Below are 18,677 nucleotides of genomic sequence, written 5' to 3'. Positions count from 1 at the left end.
TGTGTGTGTGTGCAGGCTACGGACAGACCGGTCCTCACGCCCAGAGTCCAGGCTACGACTCCATCGCCTCGGCCGTGTCAGGGATGATGCACATCACTGGACCGGAGGTCAGAGTCTCCTCGTATCTGTGATCTGAAGACATGCTGCCCTCACGCTTTCACAGCAGGATCCGCGTTGGTCTCACTCCACCATGTTGTCACCATATAGTGTAGCCCAGGGCTGGGGATCCATTCAAATGTCAAGAATCCATTCCATTACGAGTCTTAAGGTTCAGAATCGATTATCAAGATTTGATTCGATTCGATTCCGATATCAATTTGGGTTAGTGTGGCAGAATTAGCAAACAGATCCAGGGCAGCAAACAGAGACGTATGAAATCAGTTTAATTTTTTCCCACATTCCATTTTAATTTTTTCCATTTTTGGTCTATTTTGTTTTTTAAAGGAGCTTGAGGCAGGATTGAGGCAGGATTTATGAAAAAAATTCGTATACGTTTTAAGTTTTCTAGTAATAATGTCAGATGAAGCGTTCCAAACCCAAAAGAATGAGCCCTCTAGTGTATCTCTCCTTTGCCTTGAACAGGCTGTGTGCTGCCAAATGTGCTGCAATTCCGGGCCGGAATTTCCCACGCTGTCCTGTGGATGTGACGTGCCGGCTTCACTGTTGGCTGCAGTACCCCCAACGGCCGTCGTGGTGAAGGGTGGCGCTAATGAGTCTCATTTCTTAAAAGGAGCCTCATGCTCCTTTTAATTTTTGAGAATTTTCAAAGTAATTTCCCATGCGAGGTAGGATAACAATGAAGAAAATATATATATATATATATATATATATATATATATATATATATATATATATATATATATATATATATATATATATATATATATATATATATATATATTTCAAACAATATTCAAGAGCATCGACATTTCAAACATATAACACGTAACAGTATAGAATTTATGAAAAGAGGATGCTCAGCAATTCTAATGTGCACTGAATCCACCCCCCCACCCCTCACCCACCCAATGACTGCACTGATCTCCCGCCCTCACCCACCCTCCTCCTTTCCTGTCTTGACAAAATACATTCAACAGTTATCAGACTTAACTTAAATACTACATGAAACACAATCTTTATATGAAAAAACAAAACAAGCACCAACAAAAAATAGAAAAAACACAAAAATACACATTACAATGACAAAAGCGAATGTGCTTTCTGCACTGCCTTAGATAACGCATGTGTCTTTTGCTGCGCCGTGTAATCGCAGTCGCCAGTTCCAAAGACAGAACATCCAAAAATAATGAAAACCAGTGACATATATTCAAAACATTTGGAGTTTTCCATCTCATGACTAGAATTTTCTTAGCTGCTGTTAGTCCACAAAATAATATTTTCTTCTCAATTCTATTTAGAGTGATAGACGAGTCATCGTTTAACAGTATAATATTAGGAATACAAGGTCTATGAAGGTCAACTATCTCAGATAACTTATCTACAACTTGCCGCCAAAAGGAGTTAACACCTGGACATTCCCACATCATACGCGTTTATGTACCAGTTACATTCAAAGAACAGAAAGAACAGACTGGGCTTGTGGCTATTCTAAGTTGACAGCATTTTCTTGGTGATAAATAAAATCTATGGATAACTTTGTATTATACAAAGTTATATACATTAAAGAAAGATGTTAAAGAATGGTTTCTCTTTGATGTGAACTTCCTGGTCATTTCCTGTTCATAGATACATTTCTCTTCATACTAAACCAAATACTATACCATACTATACCATACTATACCAAATGCAAAACTCAGGACTGGTCAAGTGAATGCAGCCTGGAGATTGAGAGCAGGAGGCTGATCTGGGTCTGTGATGTCACAGAACCTGCAGATCTGGACAGCTCACTGAAGGACTGGTCTTCAGAGTGTCACTGGCAACCTTCCTTCAGTCCCGCTGTTTCTGGTGCAGGACGGAGAGCCGGTCCGGCCGGGCGTTGCCATGACGGACCTGGCGACAGGGCTGTACGCGCACGGATCCATCCTGGCCGCCCTGCTCCAGCGACACCGGACCGGGAGAGGGGTTCACATCGACTGCAACCTGCTGTCTTCACAGGTACGATCACACCTGGGGCCGAGCTGCTACGTGTCTGGTCCTCTCCCATCAGAGAGGCTCGTCAGGTCCGGCCCAGACCAACACTTACCCTGCGTTCACACTGAAAGCGTCACAAATCTCCTGACACCAGCATCTCGCTGAAAGCTTCATGTACTGTCGACGCCTGCAGTGGGCGGGGCTAAAGCTGCAGTGGGCGGGGCTAAAGCTGCGCTGCAGAACTGGAGGGAACAGTACATATAGCCTACACATATCTATATATAGCTGCACATCTTCAGTTTCCTATTTCACCATAGATCACACTTTGGGAAGCCTTCTTTATATTTCAGTGTTATTTCCGCGTAGATAAGAGTGAGTTTGATGCTCCTTAACAAGTTTGGTCCTGGATCAACATCAACCGCTAGCGAGCCCATGCTCCCGGTGAACCATAAATCAGCCTGAAGCTGATTTATGGTTCCACGTTACACCAACGCAGAGCCGACGGCGTAGGGTTTGCGACGAACCCTACGCCGTCGATTTAACACGGAATCATAATTCAGGCGAAGCTGCAGTCTGTCTGAGTGAACACTGACACACCGGGTCGGAGCGGATTTGATCATATTGTTTAAACTGTGTTTTGTGATTAATAAGAACGGTTTTATAATTATTTTGCGTTGGATCAATGTAGTAAATAAAATCGTTGGGACCATCCAGCTCCTCAACCATCAGTTACGTGTTTCACATGAGCAGTTCAGGTAAAAACTGCAGTCAGATCAGCAAAAATGTCAGTTTACTGGATGAAATATATGAATTCCTGATAAAATAAGTGTGTTAGTGACAGCTATGGTCATGTACGCATGTGAATGAGTGTACGTTTGTGTGAACATGAAAGTACAATCTGCATTGAGGGTTCTCGCTTCAGGAAAAGAGTGAGTTTGATGCTCCTTAACAAGGTTGGAATGATATATATTAATTCCTGATAAAATTAGTTTGTTTTTCTGTTTGACTGTACAGTCCTGTTTTAATGATAAAAAACTAATAAAAAGACTTTGATTAGTTTGTTAGTCAACAGCTATGCATTGAGGTTCTTGCTTCGGGAATCCCGGTCTGTGATTGGACGCTGCCTCGCCGTCGCCGCTGCTCATTTGGATAAAGTTGAGATTTTTCAACTTCAAATTGACGCTGTGGAGGCCTCCAACGCCTCCAACGCCTCCAACGCCTCCCTGGCCTCCGTGGCCTCTCGCAGCGCTTTCATAGACAATGAATGGCAGCCGCACACCCGTGACGCCCGTGACGCTTTCAGTGTGGATCCAGCATTACTATTGTCGTACATGTATTGATCAGGGCCCTGTCGTGCCGGGACGATCCGCCCAGCGCTGCTGACGCGGGATGTGCGCTGGCATTTGTGCAGCAGGGAGAGGTTACGTGCAGCAGCTCATCCTCGCCAGCCGTGGTCTGGGCTGGTTTCAGCAGGTCGCTGGCCTCGTAAACCTCGGAGAGCTTTTCAGAGACATGCTGCTTTGATCACTGCTGTGGTCACATGGGGGGAAACCGTCCCCTCGGTGTCCAAGAAGACGCAGGACAAGCGTTTCTTAACTCATCTGCCGTCCGTTAGGTGAACTCGTAATGAACATTTGTTTCTATTCTGCTCCTAACAAACACGGTTATGCTTCAGGCTGAAAGAAATGAATCCCACCCTCACGGAGACAAAAAACAAAAGCCTAAAAGCTTCTGCTTTGTACAAGACTGTTTCCTGCATGCTGGTTCTCCTTGCGGTGTTCAGGTCTGCTTGTAAATCACACTGCTGAGGCTGAGAGTCTGATTCTGTCCAAACCTCGGGGCGGAGAGAACAACTTCAACCAGTAACAGACCCAGAAACCCTGGCACTCACACAAGCCAGAGATTCATCCGGAAAAGCTTGTCCTCTCTACATGTACCGATCAATATTTCTCAGCCAGTTTAAACGTGTTATCCTAAAGCCCCGCGGGAGCCGCAGCTGCTTTTAGAGCGCTGTGTTCTGCCTCTCGTGTCGTCGTTTGTCACTGCTGTGGTCTTTGTGAGGCTCCAGAGAGGGACTCCAGCGGAGTTTCAGGTCCAACAGTCAGAGCCCTCTCTTCTGTTGAGTAAGGGGGAATCAGAAGTTCAGGGAGGGTCATGAGCAGTACTGGAGTTGAGGGGGGATGAGGGGGATGAGGGGGATGACATCCCCCCTGAAATAAAAATGGCCATTAATGCAAACCATTAAATATCACATTTTTTGCCAAGCCTGGCTTGGTGCAAAATTTGGTGACTTTTGGGGCACGCTAAGGGGGGCAAAAAGGCCCTCATTTCGTCGGAAAAAAAAAAACGAAAAAAAAAAAAAAAGTCCTACAGATACAATAGGGCCTTCGCACTGTAAGTGCTCGGGCCCTAATTATAAAAACATTACAATAAATAGGTAAATAAATAAAACTAATACCTCTAAAAAAAGGTTAAACAGAATAAAACTATAAAAGTTGATGCTACATAAAAGCCAGACGAGATGAGTTTTTAGTCTACGTTTATTAGTGGCTAAAGGCAGCAAATGTTTTAGTTCTACTCTGTGAAACAGCTAAAAAGGAAGAGCCAGAGGATCTGAGTTCCTTCCTGGTTCATAGAACAAAAATGTAGCGCTTTATAAACTAATAAAAGAACTTTAAAATCAACAGGAGAAGTAACAGGTAGCCAGTGTAAGGATTTAAAAATGGGCCTAATGTGTGCTCTAGGCTCCACACGCCTGGAACAAACTCCCAGAACCCACCTGTTCTCAGCTGGATCTGAATAAATATCCAAACCTGCAGTTTTAGTTTGAAACTTTAGTTTAGAAACTTTAGAAACTCGCCCAAAACGCCTATCCAAGTTCTACCCAAACTAAATGTAAAGCTGCTCTTCAGCCGTTTGAAGTAGATGGATGGTTCTGGTAACTTTTGAAAGGTAACACTCTGAAGTTCTTCAGAATCACTGTAACTGCTACTATAATTCAGTAATCTCAGTTTGAAATAAAAGGTTTTTATTTCAGCCGGAAATTTGTTTTGTAATCAGATCTGCAGATTAGTGAATCTGTGTCTTATTAGCTGGAAAACACAATGAGACCACAGCATGAAGCCTTATCTAGTGCAATTTCAAATTTGTAGTATTTTACACATGTTTTTGTAAGACTATGTCTTACAAAGACTTTTATTATCATTATTAGACATTATATTATGTCCCATGGGCATAACTCCCGAATCTTTCAACATACAGTCATAATTTCGATCTCTAATGAAAGCTGACACTTAGGGCCCGATTTACTAAGATCCTAAATAAAGAGTACTAAATTGCGTGTGCACTGAAAAAGTTTGCGCGTGCCGTACCGTACCGCGACCCTATACGCCGCCGGCTACGCCGTCGATTTAACGCAGAACCATAATTCAGGCAAAGCTGCAGTCTCTGCGCTGATCCTGACACAGCGGGTCGGAGTGGATTTGGTCATGATGTTTAACCTGTGTTTTGTGATTAATAAGCACGGGTTTTAATTAAATGTAATTTACGAAGGATGATTTCACATTCAACGATAAGTAATCAATAAAATACAAAGTTTTGGCACAAAGGCTTGGCCTGCTTGTGGGCGAGTGGAGGGGGGCACAATAAGAGAAGGTGGCAAGATATAAGGCGAAGAACTAAAGAAAAAGTGGCCTTTAATAAAACTTGTGCAACCATTTTTAAAATAGCATGCAGCAGAATAAAGACTCTCTCTCTGTGTATGTTTTAACACACGCAAACCTATAGTAAATCAGGCCCTTAGAGGTATCCTATCATATATCCAGATTCACTATAAATATTGCTGAACTATATATAAATACATATAAATAGTCAAAACACGGACGCGCATCTGATCAGAGCGGCGATTCTCACATTCAGATTGAATTTCCCGCTGTAGGATTTATCTCGACCCCCTGAAGCGTCATATCGTTGTTTTCAGTCACCAGGGCGATTGCTGCAAGGTTTTTTTCATGACAAAAGCCGGACGTGCGCGTCATTTCCATACATGTGCTCATTCGCTAAGAGGTCGGTGGAGGCGACAGGGAAGCTCCTGTATGGTCGGATGAGCTGTCAATCAAAAGGACAGGGCAGCTCCTGATTGGTCGGATGAGCTGTCAATCAAAAGGAGTAGGTGCAGGCTCCATTTTGACACCGCGGTGTCCCGTCTGCAGACGTGCAGAACGGAGTTACAGACGTAAACATGTGAACATGTGGTCCTCCGATGATGGTCACGATGAAGTGGCTGTTTGTGGATGTTTACTGGTATAATAATGCATTTTGGACTAAATACTTTACTGGATGGGATCTACTGGACCTTTTTGACTGTAACCAAACCATTTTTGTGGGAATATTTTCCTGGAGGTGATTTATGAGGCTTCATCGGTAAGTTGCGTCATCTGCGCAAATCTTTGTTCGTTTGTTTGTAGTGTCGATATGTACCAGCTGCTATGATTATATCCTGAACTGGCTATATAGCTGGAATCACAAGAATCTTAGCTTTCTAAGCAAGATTTGTAAGGTTTGTACACGATTTGTAAGATTTGTAAATTACCTAGTTTTGTAAATTTTGGACTGAGTGTGCACTGAATATGGGCTGGACGGCTTGGACAGGTTATCTCTTGGTCTTTTTTCTTTCTGTTTACATTTTAAATCATGCTTTTTATTTATGTTTCAATGAGTCTGTAGAATCACCTTGTTGAATTGTACAATACAAGTAAACTCCACCACCTATCTGTGGTATCATGGGTGGAGGATAGATGGAGTTAAGAAGGCTCAATATGGATGACAGATGCATGATAGATGGAGGATAGATGGAGGATAGGTGGAGGATAGATGGATGATAGATTGAGGAGAGATGGAGGATAGGTGGATGATAGGTGGAGGATAGATTCAATTCAATTTTATTTATTTAGCGTCTAATACAACAAAAGTTGTCTCCAGACACTTTCCAGAGACCCAGAACATGAACCCCCGAGCAATTATTACATAAACAATGGCAGGTAAAAACTCCCCTAGTGGGAGAAAAGTCTTAAGCCAAACAGTGGCAAGAAAAACTCCCCTTTAGGAGGAAGAAACCTGGACCAGGACCTGGATCATAAGGGGGGAAGAAACCTGGACCAGGACCTGGATCATAAGGGGGTAGAAACCTGGACCAGGACCTGGATCATAAGGGGGGACCCTCCTGCCGAAGGCCAGACTGGGGGGTCGGGGACGTCAGCAGCACACAGCAGGCAGGTGGAAGCAGCAGCGGGATGACCGGGGGTGGGGACCGCAGGCAGGTGGAAGCAGCAGCGGGATGACCGGGGGTGGGGACCGCAGGCAGGTGGAAGCAGCAACAGGATGACCGGGGGTGGGGACCATAGGCAGGTGGAAGCAGCAGCGGGATGACTGGGGGTGGGGACCGCAGGCAGGTGGAAGCAGCAGCGGGATGACCGGGGGTGGCGACCACAGGCCAGCACACAGCTCCCGATGGCTCCGGCCCAATCAGCAAGCCCCAGGTTAGGTTCAGGGTCGGGGAAAGGTTGAGAAGGGGCAGGGCCAGGGAGAGGAGTCTTGACGGACAAACCTCTCCCCCGCCTGACCAGGCCGTTACCCTGCCCCTCTCACTCCCAAGCTGCAGGTTCCGGTGTTGTGCATTCAGAGATGCTCTTCGCCTCCAGCAGAGGATGCTGCACCATGTACAAAAGAGAAAAAAGAAAAGGGGGGCCAGCACAAGAAACTACCGGAGCGATGGACAAAAATGATGGCTATGAGATACTTATAATAAATAAAAATGGAAATGGAGAAGAGAGGAAGGGAAGAGAAGAAGGGTGAGAGGCACCGCCCAGTGGATCATGTCGGTGTCCCCCTGCAGCATAGGCCTATAGCAGCATATCTACCGCAAAGCTATGTTTGAGACTAACTATTATAGTCTTGTTCTATAGCTGCAACTATGACTACTGACTCTAACACACTAGAGTTTACACTAACTAGAGATTTACCAACACCAGCTAGAGGTTTACTAAACACTAACTACAGGCTTTACTAAACAGAAATGTTTTAAGTTTGGTTTTAAAGGTGGAGGTGGTGTCAGCCTCCTTAACCCAGATTGGAAGTTGGTTCCATAGTAGTGGTGCCTGATAGCAGAACGCCCGCTCTCCAAATCTACATTTAGATACTCTAGGAACTACGAGTAAACCTGCACTCTGAGAACGGAGAGCTCTGCCAGGAACATAAGGCACTATCAAATCTTGTAAATAATGCGGAGCTAATCCGTTCTGGGCTTTATACGCAAGTAATACAATTTTAAATTGGATTCTGAATTTTACGGGTAACCAATGAAGCGACGCTAACACTGGAGAGACGTGGTCTCTCCTTCTAATTCCTGTCAGTACTCGCGCTGCTGCATTTTGGATCAGCTGGAGCCGATTCAGCAAATTACTTGGACATCCTGCTAATAACACATTACAGTAATCTAGTCTAGAAGATACAAACGCATGAACTAGTTTTTCTGCATCCCTCTACGAGAGGCTTTTCCTAATTTTTGCAATATTATGGAGATGGAAAAATGCTATTTTACAAACCTGATTAACATATGCTCGAACATGGTGTTCGTTATGGACAGACTGTGGCTAGCACAGAAGTCCAATAACAGAACACCGCTCGGGTTCAGATCGGGGAGGCCGTTCCTCCCAATCACACCTCTCCAGGTAACACTGTCATTGCCCACGTGAGCGTTGAAGTCCCCCAACAGAACGATGGAGTCCCCAGTTGGGGCACTTTCCAGCACCCCTCCCAGGGCCTCCAGGAAGGCCGGGTACTCTGCACTGCCGTTCGGCCCGTAGGCCGAAACGACAGTGAGAGACCTATCCCCGACCCGAAGGCGCAGGGAAGCGACCCTCTCGCCGCCTCTCACCATGGGCAACTCCAGAGTGGAAGAGAGTCCAACCTCTCTCAAGGAGTTGGGTTCCAGAGCCCAGGCTGTGCGTGGAGGTGAGCCCGACTATCTCTAGTCGATACCTCTCAGCCTCCCGCACAAGCTCAGGCTCCTTCCCCCCCAGCGAGGTGACATTCCATGTCCCTAAAGCCAGAGTCGTCGTCCAGGGATTGGGTCGCCGGGGCCCCCGCCCACGGCTGCCACCCAAATCACACGGCACCTTCCCCTTATGAACCCTCCCGCGGGTGGTGGGCCTACGGGAGGGCGGGCCCACGTCGCTCTTTCGGGCTGCGCCCGGCCGGGTCCCGTGGGCCAAGACCCGGCCACCAGACGCTCGCCTGCGAGCCCCGACCCCAGGCCTGGCTCCAGGGTGGGGCCCCGGTAACGCCAGTCCGGGCGACGTAAACTTCCTTGCTCTTGTCTTCTTCATAAGGGGCTTTGAACCGCTCTTTGTCTGACCCGTCACCTAGGACCTGTTTGCCTTGGGAGACCCTACCAGGGGCATTAAGCCCCGGACAACATAGCTCCTAGGATCATTCGAGCATAAGGGTGTCCATCAGTGCACGTGGCACCAGGACACCCTAGGCCGGAGGTCAGTGATCGACTTTGTTGTCGTTTCATCTGACCTCCGGCCGTATGTCTTGGACACTCGGGTGAAGAGAGGGGCTGAGCTGTCAACTGATCACCACCTGGTGGTGAGTTGGATCCGCTGGCAGGGGAGGAAGCTGGTCAGACCTGGAAGACCCAAGCGTATCGTGAGGGTCTGCTGGGAACGTCTGGCAGATTCCCCTGTCAGGGGGGTCTTCAACTCCCACCTCCGGGAGAGCTTTGACCGGATTCCGAGGGAGGCCGGAGACATTGAGTCCGAATGGACCATGTTCTCCACTTCCATTGTTGACGCGGCCGTCCGTAGCTGCGGCCGTAAGGTCTCCGGCGCCTGTCGTGGCGGCAATCCCCGAACCCGGTGGTGGACACCGGAAGTAAGGGATGCCGTCAAGCTGAAGAAGGAGTCCTACCGAGCCTGGCTAGCTCGGCGGACTCCCGAGGCAGCTGACGGGTACCGGCAGGCCAAGCGGGCTGCGGCCCGGGCGGTCGCGGAAGCAAAAACTCGGGTCTGGGAAAAGTTCGGGGAGGCCATGGAGGAGGACTACCGGTCGGCCTCGAGGAAATTCTGGCAAACCATCCGGCGCCTCAGGAGGGGGAAGCAGTGCTCCGCCAACACTGTTTACAGTGGAGGAGGGGAGCTGTTGACCTCGACTGGGGACATCGTCGGGCGGTGGAAGGAATACTTCGAGGATCTCCTCAATCCCGCTGACACGCCTTCCGTCGAGGAAGCAGAGGCTGAGGATTCAGAGGTTGATTCATTCATTACCCAAGCTGAAGTCACTGAGGTAGTTCGGAAGCTCCTCAGTGGCAAGGCACCGGGGGTGGATGAGATCCGCCCTGAGTACCTCAAGTCTCTGGATGTTGCGGGGCTGTCGTGGCTGACACGCCTCTGCAGCATCGCGTGGCAGTCGGGGACAGTGCCTATGGACTGGCAGACCGGGGTGGTGGTCCCTCTCTTCAAAAAGGGGGACCGGAGGGTGTGTTCCAACTACCGGGGAATCACACTCCTCAGCCTCCCGGGGAAAGTCTATTCCAGGGTGCTGGAGAGGAGAATTCGGCCGATAGTCGAACCTCGGATTCAAGAGGAACAATGCGGTTTTCGCCCTGGCCGTGGAACGCTGGACCAGCTCTACACCCTCCGCAGGGTGCTCGAGGGCGCATGGGAGTTTGCCCAACCAGTCCACATGTGTTTTGTGGACTTGGAGAAGGCTTTCGACCGTGTCCCACGTGGCATCCTGTGGGGGGTGCTCCGAGAGTATGGGGTCGGAGGCCCTCTGCTGAGGGCTGTACGGTCCCTGTATGACCGGAGCAGGAGCTTGGTTCGCATTGCCGGCAGTAAGTCAGACCTGTTCCCGGTGCGTGTTGGACTCCGGCAGGGCTGCCCTTTGTCACCGGTTCTGTTCATTATTTTTATGGACAGAATTTCTAGGCGCAGCCAGGGGCCGGAGGGGGTACGGTTCGGGAGCCACTTGATTTCATCTCTGCTTTTTGCAGATGATGTGGTCTTGTTGGCTCCCTCGAGCCAGGACCTTCAGCATGCACTGGGGCGGTTTGCAGCCGAGTGTGAAGCGGCTGGGATGAGAATCAGCACCTCTAAGTCTGAGGCCATGGTTCTCGACCGGAAAAAGGTGGCTTGCACCCTCCAGGTCGGGGGAGAGTTCCTGCCTCAGGTGGAGGAGTTTAAGTATCTTGGGGTCTTGTTCACGAGTGAGGGGAGAACGGAGCGCGAGATCGACAGGCGGATCGGTGCGGCGGCCGCAGTAATGCGGTCATTGTATCGGTCCGTCGTGGTGAAGAGGGAGCTGAGCCGAAAGGCAAAGCTCTCGGTTTACCGGTCGATCTACGTTCCCACCCTCACCTATGGTCATGAACTCTGGGTCATGACCGAAAGAACGGGATCCCGGATACAAGCGGCCGAAATGAGTTTCCTCCGCAGGGTGGCGGGGCGCTCCCTTAGAGATAGGGTGAGGAGCTCCGTCACCCGGGAGGAGCTCGGAGTAGAGCCGCTGCTCCTCCACATCGAGAGGAGCCAGCTGAGGTGGCTCGGGCACCTGTATAGGATGCCCCCTGGACGCCTCCCTCGTGAGGTGTTCCGGGCATGTCCCACCGGGAGGAGGCCCCGAGGAAGACCCAGGACACGCTGGAGTGACTACGTCACTCGGCTGGCCTGGGAACGCCTTGGAGTCCCCCCGGAAGAGCTGGAGGAAGTGTCCGGGGAGAGGGAAGTCTGGGGATCCCTGCTCCGACTGCTGCCCCCGCGACCCGGACTCGGATAATGCGGTGGACAATGGATGGATGGATGGATGATTAACATATGGTTTAAACGACAAATCCTGGTCAATAACAACACCAAGGTTTCTCACAGTTGCACTGGAAGCCATCGCAACACCATCTAATCCCTTCCTAAGATGCTCTGGACCAAGAATGATAACCTCTGTTTTATTTGAATTTAGAAGCAAGAAATTTCTGGACATCCAGTCCTTGATGTCCCTAAGACATGCCTGAAGTTTAACCAACGGTTCTGTTTCATCCGGCTTCATAGACAAATAGAGCTGCGTATCATCAGCATAACAATGAAAGTGTATGCCGTGATTCTGGATTATACTTCCCAACGGCTGCATGTATAAACTAAACAAGATTGGCCCTAGCACTGAACCCTGCGGAACACCATAACAGACCCTTGACTGTTCTGAAGAAACCTCATGTACATGAACAAACTGGAACCTGTCAGATAGATATGATTTAAACCAACATAGAGCTGTCCCTTTAATCCCAACAACATGCTCTAACCTGTCCAGTAAAATGCTGATCTACAGTGTCAAAAGCAGCACTGAGGTCCAGTAGAACCAATATGGACACTAATCCCTTATCTGAGGTCCAGTAGAACCAGTATGGACATTAGTCCCTTATCTGAGGTCCAGTAGAACCAGTATGGACACTAATCCCTTATCTGAGGCCATAAGGAGGTCACTCGTGACTGGAACCAGTGCTAATAACTGGCTTGAAACTGCTTTTCCAGAATTTTAGATACAAATGCAAGGTTGGAAATTGTTCTATAATTTGCTAAGGTGTCTGGGTCAAGAGAAGGTTTTTTAAGTAAAGGTTTAATTACTAAACTCTGAAAACCTGTGGTACATATCCTAAGTTTAGGGATAGGTTGATTTGGTCTTGTATTGTTGCACCAATAAGAGAAAAAAACATTTTTGAATAGTCGAGTCGGGATGGGGTCCAACATACACGTGGTTGACTGTGATTTGAGATGGATGATAGATTGGGGATAGATGGAGGAAAGATGGAGGATAGATTGAGGATAGGTGGATGATAGATGGAGGATTCATGAATGAATGATGGCAGATCTCTAGATACATAGCAGCAGTGATGGACATCTCAGATCTACTGCAGCAGCTCTGAGGGGCCGGGGCTGCTTCTCAAGGCTGCTGACGGCTCCTGGAACTGCTACAGACAAGATACCCACAATGCACCTCTCCTCCTCCCCCCATCCCACAAAGCATTCATGCATGAAGTGCCGCGGCCGCAGGAACGCTGGTCGCAGTGGGACGCCACCAGGAGGGCTGCGAACAATCAGCACAGTCACAGCTCTGATCCCAGGCCACATGTGGACGCTTTGGTTTGGGTCTGGAGGGACGTGTGATGGTTCCCGGCTGTCCTCACTCCTCACTACTCACTCCTCGCTGCTGGCTGCCCCAAACACGCTGCCACATCCACGCAGGAGAACCAACACAAGGCTGGAACTCAGCTGGAAGTTGTTGTGGTGTTCTGATGTGTCCAGTGAAGAAGAAAATCTCAAATGAAGGAAACGTTTAACCAGTCCGTCTTTTTTAAAAACCTTCTGTAAAAAAAGTATATCAGTCTCACGTTTCAGTGCATCGTGGGATGCACTGAAGAACTTCTTGACTTATTCTACCAACTATTGTGAACTTCTGACTCTGACCTCTTTCAGCAAACATTTGAAATCCTGGCTATTGGAGGAACAACACTGTTATCACAACCAGCTTAAACTGGTGTAGTTTGTCTTAAAGGGGACCTATTATGAAAAACAGGTTTTTTCTTGCTTTAACATGTATAAAGTGGTCTCCCCTCAGCCTGCCAACTCAGAGAAGGAGGAAAGCAACCACATTCTGCAGTGTCTGTACAGCCGCCCGGATGATCCATCCAGTCTGATGTGAATCTACGAGCCAATAAGATTCTGCTCCCGTCGATGCGTGAAACCACTAACAACTAACTCCGCCGGCCGGAGCTTCCGCCATTTTTCCGTAGCGGTGTATCGCGTCATTCAGGCAGCCAATCAGCACAGAGCCTCATTATCATAGCCCCGCCCACTCAGAATCCTGCATAGATAATGAGGTTAGAGAATGGGAAGATAAAGACATGGTTTAGAGACTGAATTTCTAATTTATTTAGCAAAAACAATGAAAAGCTTGTTTGTAAGACATTCAAGGCCTGTTTAAAATAGGTATTAGATGCCATAATAGGTCTCCTTTAATGTTAATTATCTGTTTTAATTCGTACGTACTAGAGCAGGGGTTTTCAATTCCGGTCCTCGGGCCTCCCTGTCCTGCATGTTTTAGATGTTCCCTGCTTCAGCACACCGTGATACAAGGAGCTGTGTCAACAACAGAGCTGTGCAGACCTTGATGACAAGCTAATTAGGACCATTAATTAGAATCAGGTGTGTTGATGCAAGGCAACACCTAAAACATGCAGGGCAGGGAGGCCCGAGGAGCAGAATTGAAAACCCCTCTACTAGAGCAATGTGCAATGCAACACGCACTTTGTATGTCACACAACTTGGATACTCTCAGTACCATAGTATTACCATCGCTGGTATTTCACTATTGGCCACGGTTACATGATGTTTTTTAATTCGGAATTAATTATTCCGAATTAAATAATTCAAAATTGCACTATTTTTCTTCGAGTTTACATGGAAATATTAATTCTGAATTGAGGTTTACATGGAAAACCCGTTTGATGGTCTTTCTCCAATTCCTCTCCAGGTCTGGGGGTTGGGAAGGTTCTGATTGGATAGGGGGGGGACCAGAAGTTAAACTACCGGAAGAAAAACTAACTTAGACACTACAACTTTGAAAAGCTCATAATGTTTATGTTTCCTGTTTCCATCTGTTCTTTTAATGATTTCTATTTATTAAATAAATGTTCTCTGCTCTTGACCAGCGTTTACTGCTGCTGCATCTTGAAACTTTGTTTGGAAAACCAGCCCAGTGGAATATAAGATCATGGAGACAGACGGGCGAGGGAACGAGCAGAAAGAAAGACCGGAATTAATTTAAAGAGGAATGAGTGTAAACATGATCTGGAATTATTCTATTCAGATTTAAAATCAGAATAAACCAGCCACTTACTTCAGAATTAAGGTTAATTCGGAATGACCATTTTCATTCAGAATTATGCATGGTAATTTTTACTCATTTTAAATCGGATTTAATTTTAATTCTGAATTAAAGAAGAATTAAACATCCCATGTAAACGCACTCATTGTAATATGCATTTTTTGCTCAAGACACTTTAAACTCAAGTCACTTTAGATAGAATCCATACTGCTTTTAAATGCTGCTAAATCTATTTTGCTACTATGTATGTTTTAAGTTTGTTCCCTTGTTTGATTGTATTGTTTGACTGAATAGTTTTTATGTTTTCTGTGGGGACTGCGGGTGGAAACTAGCATTTCTGCTAAAATCCAATGTATTTACACTGATTAATGTAGTGTTCATTAATATGCATTGTCCTGTCTAAAATAACTTTTAATTTGATTTGTTCTGTTTGCACTGCAAAAACTCAAAATCTTAACAAGAATATTTGTCTTATTTCTAGTTAAAATGTCTAATTTTTAGTCAAAAAAAATCTCATTACACTTAAAACAAGACTCATCACTGGAAAAAACAACAATTTTCACCTGTTTCAAGTAGATTTTCACTTGAAATAAGTAGAAAAATCTGCCAGTGGAACAATATTTTTTTGCTTGTAATAAGAAGATAAATCTTGTCCCACTGGCAGATTTTCCTACTTATTTCAAGTGAAAATTTATTTGAAACAGGTGAAAATTGTCAAATTACAAGTTATTTTTCTGGTAATGACTCTTGTTTTAAGTGTAATCAGATTTTTTGACTAAAAATGAGACATTTTAACTAGAAATAAGACGAATATTCCTGGTAAGATTTAAAGTTTTTGCAGTGTGTCTCTGAACCGAGACCATGTACAGGACTGTCTCAGAAAATTAGAATATTGTGATAAAGTTCTTTATTTTCTGTAATGCAATTTAAAAAAAAAACAAAAATGTCATACATTCTGGATTCATTACAAATCAACTGAAATATTGTAAGCCTTTTATTATTTTAATATTGCTGATTATGGTTTACAGTTTAAGATTAAGATTCCCAGAATATTCAAATTTTTTGAGATATGATATTTGAGTTTTCTTAAACTGTAAGCCATGATCAGCAATATTAAAATAATAAAAGGCTTGCAATATTTCAGTTGATTTGTAATGAATCCAGAATGTATGACGTTTTTGTAATTGCATTACAGAAAATCACAATATTCTAATTTTCTGAGACAGTCCTGTAGCTGCCAGGAAAACGTATTGTCATCATCAGATACCTGGAGGCCTTCCAGGTAGAAGCAATGATGCCTTTTGATGAGAACCCTTCATGGCCGTCTGGTTCTCCAGACGTCTTTATCAGTCCATCAGCTCCTCTAGACTCAGCAGTCAGCAGTGGAAGGAGAGCGTCTCCAGCTCAGCCTAACCCCCGCTCCGTCCTCCCTCCAGGTCTCCTGCCTCAGCCACGTAGCTGCTAACTACCTGAACGCGGGGAAGGAGGCGCGGCGCTGGGGAACAGCCCACGAGAGCATCGTACCTTACCAGGTAACATCCTCCACACCAGACAGTCAGTCCACCTGCCTGTTGTCTTCCAGAACACCCACACTGATGGACTACAGTTACTGTGTTTCCATGCATCAATAACCCTTTTAAAACCTGAATATAACAATAACCTGAATTTGCACGGCCATGTAAACACCAGTAATTTTTGGGCATAAACGCAAAAATACCAAAAGTAATGTAAGTTTCAAGTTTATTTGAAATACATCATTGCATAACAATATGAACTAGACAATTTCTTGCAGAAATTCTGAGAGTGCCACGGCGGGCTGCTGCAAATTTGTGTACATTTTACAAGCAATAAAGGTGAAGGACTCAATACCGAGTCCAATGACACCACCCATGACTCTCTATGTCAAACCATTCAAAAGATATTGGACTTTAACGTATCAGCCAATCAGAAGAAGGGGCGTGGCTAATTTGCACCAATGAGGGTCAGGGACTCGATACTTAGTCATTTGACACCACCCATGTCTCTGTATGTCAAACCATTCAAAAGATATTGGACTTTAACGTATCAGCCAATCAGAAGAAGGGGCGGGGCTAATTTGCACCAATGAGGGTCAGGGACTCGATACTTAGTCATTTGACACCACCCATGTCTCTGTATGTCAAACCATTCAAAAGATATTGGACTTTAACGTATCAGCCAATCAGAAGAAGGGGCGGGGCTAATTTGCACCAATGAGGGTCAGGGACTCCATACTTAGTCATTTGACACCACCCATGTCTCTGTATGTCAAACCGTTCAAAAGATATTGGACTTTAACGTATCAGCCAATCAGAAGAAGGGGCGTGGCTAATTTGCACCAATGAGGGTCAGGGACTCGATACTTAGTCATTTGACACCACCCATGTCTCTGTATGTCAAACCATTCAAAAGATATTGGACTTTAACGTATCAGCCAATCAGAAGAAGGGGCGGGGCTAATTAGCACCAATGAGGGTCAGGGACTCCATACTTAGTCATTTGACACCACCCATGTCTCTGTATGTCAAACCATTCAAAAGATATTGGACTTTAACGTATCAGCCAATCAGAAGAAGGGGCGGGGCTAATTTGCACCAATGAGGGTCAGGGACTCCATACTTAGTCATTTGACACCACCCATGTCTCTGTATGTCAAACCATTCAAAAGATATTGGACTTCAACGTATCAGCCAATCAGAAGAAGGGGCGTGGCTAATTTGCACCAATGAGGGTCAGGGACTCGATACTTAGTCATTTGACACCACCCATGTCTCTGTATGTCAAACCATTCAAAAGATATTGGACTTTAACGTATCAGCCAATCAGAAGAAGGGGCGTGGCTAATTTGCACCAATGAGGGTCAGGGACTCCATACTTAGTCATTTGACACCACCCATGTCTCTGTATGTCAAACCATTCAAAAGATATTGGACTTTAACGTATCAGCCAATCAGAAGAAGGGGCGTGGCTAATTTGCACCAATGAGGGTCAGGGACTCCATACTTAGTCATTTGACACCACCCATAAATCTGTATGTCAAACCATTCAAAAGATATTGGACTTTAACGTATCAGCCAATCAGAAGAAGGGGTGGGGCTAATGTGCATTCCCTGGGTCATGTGACCAGTTCTGGGTCACATGACCCGGAAGTGTATACTGTATTATGCTGTATATACTGTGGATGGATGGATGGATGATGGATGGATGATGGATGGATGATGGATGGATGGCTGATGGATGGATGATGGATGGATGGATGGATGGATGGATGATGGATGTATGGATGATGGATGGATGGATGATGGATGGATGATGGATGGATGGATGATGGATGGATGATGGATGGATGGATGGATGATGGATGGATGATGGATGGATGGAGGGATGGATGGATGATGGATGGATGATGGATGGATGGATGGATGATGGAGGGATGATGGATGGAGGGATGGATGGATGATGGATGGATGATGGATGATGGATGGATGGATGGATGGATGGATGATGGATGGATGATGGATGGATGGATGATGGATGGATGGATGGATGATTGATGGATGATGGATGGATGATGGATGGATGATGGATGGATGGATGGATGGATGGATGATGGATGGATGGATGGATGGATGATT

General features: G+C 46.2%; 1 protein-coding gene across 1 annotated transcript in view; it reads left to right on the top strand.

Moving 5' to 3' along the window:
- The window catches only part of sugct (succinyl-CoA:glutarate-CoA transferase), a 185,696-nt gene that overhangs the window by 29,938 nt on the left and 137,081 nt on the right, over positions 1–18,677 (top strand). Inside the window, exons 7-9 of the mRNA XM_061713120.1 lie at positions 16–107; positions 1,972–2,115; positions 16,461–16,556. Coding sequence (XP_061569104.1) covers positions 16–107; positions 1,972–2,115; positions 16,461–16,556 — 332 coding nt within the window. The remainder of the gene's footprint in view (positions 1–15; positions 108–1,971; positions 2,116–16,460; positions 16,557–18,677) is intronic.

Source organism: Cololabis saira, chromosome 22 (assembly GCF_033807715.1).
Source record: "Cololabis saira isolate AMF1-May2022 chromosome 22, fColSai1.1, whole genome shotgun sequence".
NCBI lineage: Eukaryota > Metazoa > Chordata > Actinopteri > Beloniformes > Belonidae > Cololabis > Cololabis saira.
The sequence above is the reverse complement of the archived record's forward strand: the minus strand, read 5'-3'. Positions and strand labels throughout refer to the sequence as shown.